General features: G+C 42.0%; 1 protein-coding gene across 1 annotated transcript; it reads right to left on the reverse strand.

Annotated features, from left to right (window-relative positions):
* Window positions 1-2908: 2908 nt before the first annotated feature.
* rho (rhodopsin) lies at window positions 2909-4560 on the reverse strand. Its single transcript, XM_029621584.2, has one exon. It carries the CDS (start codon window positions 4454-4456, stop codon window positions 3392-3394), a length of 1065 nt encoding a protein of 354 aa, XP_029477444.1. The 5' UTR covers window positions 4457-4560; the 3' UTR covers window positions 2909-3391.
* Window positions 4561-8293: the final 3733 nt, after the last annotated feature.

Raw genomic sequence — 8293 nt, forward strand, 5'->3', positions numbered from 1 at the left:
GCTCTCATGCATGCCTCAGTGTTGCTTGCCTCAAAGCGAACATAGAAGTGATTTAGCTCGTCTGGTATGCTCGTGTCACTGGGCAGCTCGTGGCTGTGCTTCCCTTTGTAGTCTGTAATAGTTTGCAAGCCCTGCCACATCTGACGAGTGTCGGAGCCGGTGTAGTATGATTCAATCTTAGCCCTGTATTGACGCTTTGCTTGTTTGATGGTTCGTCGCAGGGCATAGACACTTTCAGAAGGCGTCTACGTTCAGACTCCTCCTGTCTGGATCCCACCGTGGTTATCTGGTTTTCTGAGAACACAAGGCTCCCACAGACCTGATGAAACCAGCCACCTGTCAGAAGATGCTTACACTCGTTCACATTGTTATGACTCTATACTTGTGATGAAAGGTCAAGTTTCGGTCAAACCGAATTCCCAGAGTTTTTACTTGCTGATAAGATGGTTCTCGCTTTCAGGGGGAGGTTAGATTTATTAAAATTTTGTTGCTAGGGAAAGTTACGTAAGGGGGATTGGGGAGGCTATATGAGTTACAGGATGTCTTAGACATTTTGCAGAACTTGGGGAGAACTATCATATGCTGTTAAACTGTACTCTGTATCAACCTCTGCCTACAATTGTATTACTAAAATAAGTATTTTAATACTTAAAGAGTCTGTGCTTCCTTTCCATTAATAATGTATGTTTGATAACTATATAGACCTGATCATTTGTTGAAGAAATTGACCAACAAGAGAAACAGATTTTACTTTCAACTCGAGATGAGTCTTTTAATCATACAGGCCATATCAGTAACCTAGTGTACACTGGGGAAAAATTTGTCTGAAGCTGTGATGATGGGACAACAGTCCACTCCTTATGCTGTCTTTTTATTCCCTATGTAGAGCACTACTTGTCTCTGATCAAAAGTTTAAACAATATATAAGGTGTCATTAGATTTGACCGCAGACAATAATAGGGTTATTAGCATTTAAGTAGACTTTGAGATGTTTTTTCCTCCATAGTGATCCATACCATAGCTAATGAAGGGGAAAACCTTTAGGATGTGTGGGAGCACGCACAGCACTGAGTCATCACAGAATCTAACTGACTTATAGCTTTAACTTCTGAATAATGGATGTGTTTTTTCTTCCATCTAGATGGGGGGAGATGTGAATTAAAGAGTTCTTTGCACTCACCATGCGATCCTTCTCCAAGCCAATGCAACCTTTGTTACCTTCCCAGGGAGGTATTGATGTTGCAAGCATCCCTATTCCATGTGACGATGACATAATTTACAACAACCTTAGAGGAGATGGGTGCTAGCAAGTTGACCTTGATAGGCAGTTGTCATGGAAACACACAACTATGCACTGTGATTTTGTAAGTGCCGAAGTGACAGAAGCCAAGATGAAAGCCACTCTTCTGAGGCAGAAAAACTCGCTTCAGAGGCAGTAAAAAATACAAAAAAATACAAACTATTGAGTCAGCAGAATATTGATGAGATTCATTCATTAGTGTAGATATGTCAAGTTCCTGTCTGAGCAAGCAGTTAGAGAATTTCTGAACTGATGAAGGCAAAGACTGGAAATTGGAAATCATGAGGTGTAATGCTCCCACTCCTCCCTGCCTGTCTTCAGCCCAGCCCCTAATCTGGTCTGCGGCCAGTGATTGATGTGTTGTTGTTTCCCTCAGCCTGTCTCTGCTGGAGTTGGATTGGAGCAGATCGCTTGGCGAGTGAGCGTATCTGTATTCAGCCAGAGATCCGATGGTATGAGGGTTGCTATAGCTACACAACAAAGGTCATTATGAGAGAGTTTTCTAAGTGTTTGTTATGCTCCAGCCTGACAGATATTTCTGCACAACCGAGCACTGAGGAGGAGAAATCTCACGTCACTCCCTGAGCTTCTATCATTTATCACATAGACATGTAGGTACAGCTTATACCACCGTCTTTACATGGAGGGGAAAAGCATGGATATGATGACAATGATTCAGTATCTGTAACCGCAGTAAATCTAGAGCATACTATACCTGATTTTATACTTTACCAGGCAATCTGTCATTTTTTCACATTCAATTGTGATCCAAAGTCTGAGAGAGAGAGAGAGAGAGAGAGAGAGAGAGAGAGAGAGAGAGAGAGAGAGAGAGAGAGAGAGAGAGAGACCATGTGTTTTATTTAACATCAGGAACACAAAGATATCTTGATAAGATTGACTGCACTTGATCCAATTATGTCTTTCACCTCATCAACCTTGTTGTGGGTGATTACTGTAAATCAGAAGCTATAGTCATGTCTGCATCTTCATGTATGTATTGAGTCATACATAGCTATGCTTATTCATGTCATAATCCCTTAGAATTAGCATTACATACTCAGTACAAGGTGACCTGTGATTGACCTTAGATCACTGTTCCATCTTAACACCTTTATCAAAGCTATGAGAACACTTGACTGTATCAGACCTCAGTTTAAATACGTCTAAGTATTTTAAAAAATATATATATATTAAGAATGTGTATTTGAGTATTTTCAAAACACAGCCAAAAGCAAGTAGTTTTATTTTATTATTATAAACCAAAGTCAATGAAATTGCATTTGAAACTATTTCCAATGCTTAATTCAAATACTATTTTCTAATACCTGGCCTAAATGCATGGGAGTGTATTTGAGTCAGTGTATTTGAGTACTTTAAAATACTTTCCAATGTTATCTGAATACTTGCTTTGAAATGCATTCAAAAGTAATTGAAATACCTGAAATCGTTTTTGAACCCAGGTCCTGACTGTACACAACATGTCGTCTATATGTTGAATTATTTGCTATTGCATTTAAGAGCAGGCGATTCACATTGACTCAGTTAATTAAACATACTACTTTAGTTCCAACCTTTTCACCCTGATAGTAAGTAAAACATGAACAGTAATTGTCTTTTGCAAAGTGCGATTTATTACGTTGCCTTGATTACGTGTCTCTACATTCACAAATAAGCCAGTAACATATAGAATCCAACTGTAAAATATTTAAGATATTTTCCTTTCCTGTCTCGAGAAAGACAAAACATCTTGCACATCGACAGGGGTGGAATTGGGAGGGAATGAGTGGGAACAGAGTTCCCAAAGTGAAATAATTTGGACATGTAAAAATACAGAATCTGAACAATTTACATTGGTTAATTCCCAGAGTGATTATTTTCCAATTCCATCCCTGCACATTGTTACATTAGACTCTCTTTACATATACATAAACAACTTTGTTGTGGGCTGCCCATCTGCAACTGTCTTTAGGTTGAACCAACTGGTTTGCAAAAATACAAGAGTTATTTCTGTAGACGTGAGCCTTTGTCGTTTCCGGGAGCAGAAGTCTTCTTTGTGGACGCTGGATTGCAGGGCCCACGTTGGGGGCCCGTTTATGCAGGAGCCACGGAGCTGGAGGACACGGAGGAGGCCTCGGTCTTGGAGGCAGTGGTGGAGGCTCCCTCCTCCTCCTCGAAGGGGTTCTTCCCACAGCACAGGGTGGTGATCATGCAGTTGCGGAACTGCTTGTTCATCAACACGTAGATGAGAGGGTTGTACAGGGACGAACTCTTGGCAAAGAATGCCGGAATTGTCATGAAGACGGGGCCGAACTCTGTTCCCTGGTTGCAGAAGATATACCAGGCCACGCTGGCGTAGGGCACCCAGCACACTAGGAAGGAGACGACCATCATGATGACCATGCGGGTCACTTCCCTCTCAGCCCTCTGGGTGGTCTCAGACTCCTGCTGGGCGGCGGCAGCTGCCTTGACAGCGCAGAGCAGGTTGCCGTAGCAGAAGGAGATGATGAACAGGGGAATCATAAAGTGGACAACGAACATGTAGATGACAAAGGACTCATTGTTGATGTCAGGGGCGCGCGTGTAGTAGTCAATTCCACATGAGCACTGCATGCCTTCGGGGATATAGCGGGACCACCCAAGCAGAGGGGGGACGGAGCAAGCAGCAGCCATGACCCAGGTAAAGGCCACGCCTATGATGGCATGGGTCTCACTGAAGCGGAAGTTGCTAATAGGTTTGCAGACGACCAACCACCTCTCAATAGCCAGGACAACCAGGGACCACAGGGCAATCTCACCACCATGGGTAGCACAGAATCCCTCGATGTTGCAGCCCGTTCTTCCAAAGACGAAATAGCCATGCATGGAGGTGTACATCGTAGTGGTGAAGCCTCCGATTACCATGAAGAGATCGGCCACAGCCAGGTTCAGCAGGATGTAGTTCAGGGCGGTCCTCAGCTTTTTGTGCTCGATGGTGACGTAGAGTGTGAGGAAGTTGATGGGGAAGCCGGTGAGGATGAGGAAGAACATGTAGGCAGCCATGAGTGAGTACGCCGCTGGGCTGACAAGGTAGTACTGGGGGTATTCATAGGGGTTCCTAACAATGCCAGTAGCATTGGACATAGGGACGTAGAAATCTGGTCCCTCTGTGCCGTTCATGGTTGCGGTCTTGCGGTGGCGTTCAGCCCTTCTTCAGATGGTGTTCCGGCTGTACAGAAAGAGAGATGGAAAGGGTCCTTTCTACAAATGCACCCAGGAGGTCAGACTCCTGATTTTATAGGCACATCTTAAGGTGTTAGATGATCACTTTCCAAATCAGTCAGCACAATGTGATTTAGGCCACTGTTAATATATAATCCAGCCACCACTGCAAACATAACTGGCCACTCATCAAGTTATTAAGGTTACACCTGCTCATACCTATCAGGAGATGATGGCTTAATCTGAAACGCTGCATTGGCTGTTACACACCTAGGCCTCATCCATATACTCAGAACTGAGTTAGTCATTTGCATACAACTTTTAAACACTGTTAAATTTACAGTTTCTCTTTTGAAGATATATTTCAATATATTCTAGAGACATGTTTGAAGCTTCATACTCCAAGCATAAAAGAGTGAAGAGACTGAGTGCTGTGGGAGAACAGATGGTTTATTATAAGTGGCGATAAGAAACACATTAAGCTGTGGTAATACATAGGCACAAAGTAGAATAGCTGCACCACCAGGAAATACTATATGGTTATTGAAATATGTTTTCATAGATAATGGTCTGAGACGTGTAAACGTCCTCATCCTGAACATATGACATAATTTTATTAATATTAGGTATAGCAATATTTATAGATTTTTTATCAAAATAATGTAAAATATTATTTTCATAAAACATTAAGTGTAGCAACATAAAGTTACATGTAATTCACAGGTCATTCATTGAGTACTTGTGCTTATGTTGCAGTATTATAGCTGATGCTTATTGTGTGACTAAGATTTTAAGACTGTGCGTGTGCATGCATGTTTGCACGTTTATGTGTGTGTGTGTGTGTGTGTGCGGGAGAGAGGATTACTCATGCATTTCAATGGTATTTCCTCCCAAACATCCTACAAACATGTAATTTAAAAAAATATTCACATTTATTCCTGTTTTATAACCTTAAAAGTTTATTTCAAGAGATATTACATTCTTCATATCTTCTGTTCTAATGTAGCCTAAATAAATCATAATGATCATGTGAGAGGTAGTCTTCAGCAGTAATGCTGTTTGTGTATTCTTTGATTATCAATGTAAAACTAAACAAACCAAGGGAAATGAGGGGGAAGTAGAGAGTAGACTTAGATCTAGACCATCTTAGTGGCTAGAAGAGAGCTTTGCTCAGCACTTTCTAATGGACATTGTCTTAAAGAGATTTGGAGCTTACGGACGTGTTACTTTAAGAAGCCTGTAATGAGGTTAGTGTCCCATTGGTCACCCTCAGACACAACATCATGGATACTCACACATGTACTGCTCTTTTTACTCAATAAAGAGCTATACAAATTTAGGAAAAGCCATAATTCAATGGGGAAAGTGTCTATGATTAGATTACAAGTCCAAAGGAGTGAAGAAGCTGTGGTGGCAGCTACTGTAGTGGAGGAACATAAGAATACTATTTCATCCTGTCAAAGCCCCAAGTGTTATTCAAAACCATGACTTATTTAGTAACTTTATAAATCACTTTAATTTATTTATTCACCTTAAAAAGTGCACTGTATGATGTTTTATTCATTCAGTATTCAGTATGCTAATCTGTACACTAAAAATAAAAAAATACTATGTAGATAATAAATACTGGCAGTTGGGGCCTACCCAAGACCATGTTTAATGAGCTATTCTCCTACCTGAAAGGGAAAGGGATCCGCCACATCCGCCCAGAATTCTACCACCCCCAGGGACAGAGCTGGGTAGAGTGGTTTAATCAGATGCTCAAGAACCAGACACTCAAAAAAGCTTGCACAAGGGTGCACATTCGCCATCAGCCTACTCTAAACACTTCTGCACTACCATGCCACGCAGCAGCTCTCCAGCACAGGGGTCTCCCTAGTCCAGTGGATTCATGTTGGGGCATGAGCTTCAGCTACTGAGGCACCTCCAAGGTTCGGGGTTAACAGGCCCAACCCTTCAGCCCACATGTGGCTGCTAGCACCTTAATTGGAGAGAACAGTCTCATAGTAATGGCTGGAACGAAATAAATGGAATGGTATCAAACACATTAAACACATGGCTTCCATTCCATTCACTCCATTCCAGCCATTTGGTCTGAGCCATCCTCCCCTCACCAGCCTCCCGTGCTGACCATCCCCATCCAGTCCGAACCTTTACAAGGCATCAGCCCGGCCAGTCTGTACTCATAGCAGGCCTGAGCACCTGCGTGACTTCCACACTGAGTTTCACACCTCGGTTCCTGTGAGGGGGAGGGGAAGAAATGTTATGTCTGTACATGAAAACATATGTCAGTAACGTGAAACATTATTGTTACAGTGTTTGACCTTGAGGCATGTTTACGACCCCCATGTATTGTATTGTTCAGTTGATGTTATAATTAAGAGAATGCAGTTAGCTCTGACATCAGTGGCCTCATCTGTCCTTCAAACAGGTATGTCACTACGGTGGTTATTTCAGATACTGCTCTTCCAATAGTTCAATATGTCTTGTACAGGTAAAGTGTGCTCTCTAGTGGAGTGTTATCAACATGACCAGATTTCTCTGTGAGACGGTGGCGCCCAGCATCAATGGGGAATATAGAGGGCAGTAGTGAGACAGAGCTGTAGTGAGACTGAGCTTTAGTGAGACGGAGTTGTGGTGATAAGGCAAATCTCAGTAGGCAGCTGCACTGCATAGAAAGAGGTTCAGCTGATGTACGAAGGGCTATATAAATACATTTGATTTGATTTGATTTGATGTAATGTACAGTACCACGTGTAGATTGTGTCATTTCATATCAATCACCAATTGGCCTTTCCACTATGCGATTTGTGCAGAATATTAAATTGTCCATTGACCGTCATGGTAGTCAGTTCATCAGGAGTCTCTCCTAGGAAGAATGGCCTAGTATAGCACCTTGGAAGTCATTCCATAAATTACCATAGGCTAATGAGGCTAATGACACTACACTACATTACTGATGAGCAGATCAGATAGCTAGGATTATTCAGGATAGTAATTTAATGTGTTGTAGCCTGGTCCCAAATCTGTATAAAAAGGGGGGTTGAAATTATTCCATTTTTTACTCCTTGTTGGCGCATTTAATTACAATTTGGCAACCCTGGGGGAGGTGGGTAATCAGCTGACCAGAAAGAGAGTGGGGTGAAGTTAGTCAATGATCTAGGGTCAGTTTTGCATTTTCCCCACTAAGGGTTACATTTAGGATTGGGGGAGGAATGGAGGGAGGGAAAGATGGGGTGATGAATATTATCATACCTCTATAGTTTGCCACACTTTCCAGGTTCTATTTTTCATTTCAGGGGTTTTAGGGCAGGGTATCCTGAGCTAAGATCCTTGGGACATGCTCATAGCCGCCTGCTCCCTGCAGTGCCTTGGGGAGTAGGATAGCCTCCTGTCCTGTGGTTCAGGAAAAACGACATCAAACCGCAGAGGTGAGTAGGTAACAGATCACATAAATAAACTAGAATTTCTCCGAATAATATTGTGGATACACAATGCAATGCCACACAAAATAAACAAAGAGCTGTTTGACTGTTCTTATATGCTGTGGTTATTTTAGTATATCCACTGTTAAGCAGCAACTAGTTCTGTCTGTCACTCTCTCTCTTTCCCCCTCTCTCTGAAACAAGGGAGCTTGCCTTTTAACTGTTTAGATTACACCTAGGTGTTGCACAATATCCATTTATGTCATTTATTTATTAGATTAGACTGTTTATTCGTTTTATTAGTTATTAATATCCTCCATCCCCTCTCATCCCTATTAATTACTCACACCTGTTAATTCCTAGCTCATGG

The sequence above is a fragment of the Oncorhynchus nerka genome, linkage group LG20, assembly GCF_034236695.1.
Source record: "Oncorhynchus nerka isolate Pitt River linkage group LG20, Oner_Uvic_2.0, whole genome shotgun sequence".
Lineage (NCBI taxonomy): Eukaryota > Metazoa > Chordata > Actinopteri > Salmoniformes > Salmonidae > Oncorhynchus > Oncorhynchus nerka.

Excerpts from the sequence above, each read along its gene's own strand:
- rho (XM_029621584.2), bottom strand. The coding sequence starts at position 4,456 with ATGAACGGCACAGAGGGACCAGATTTCTACGTCCCTATGTCCAATGCT.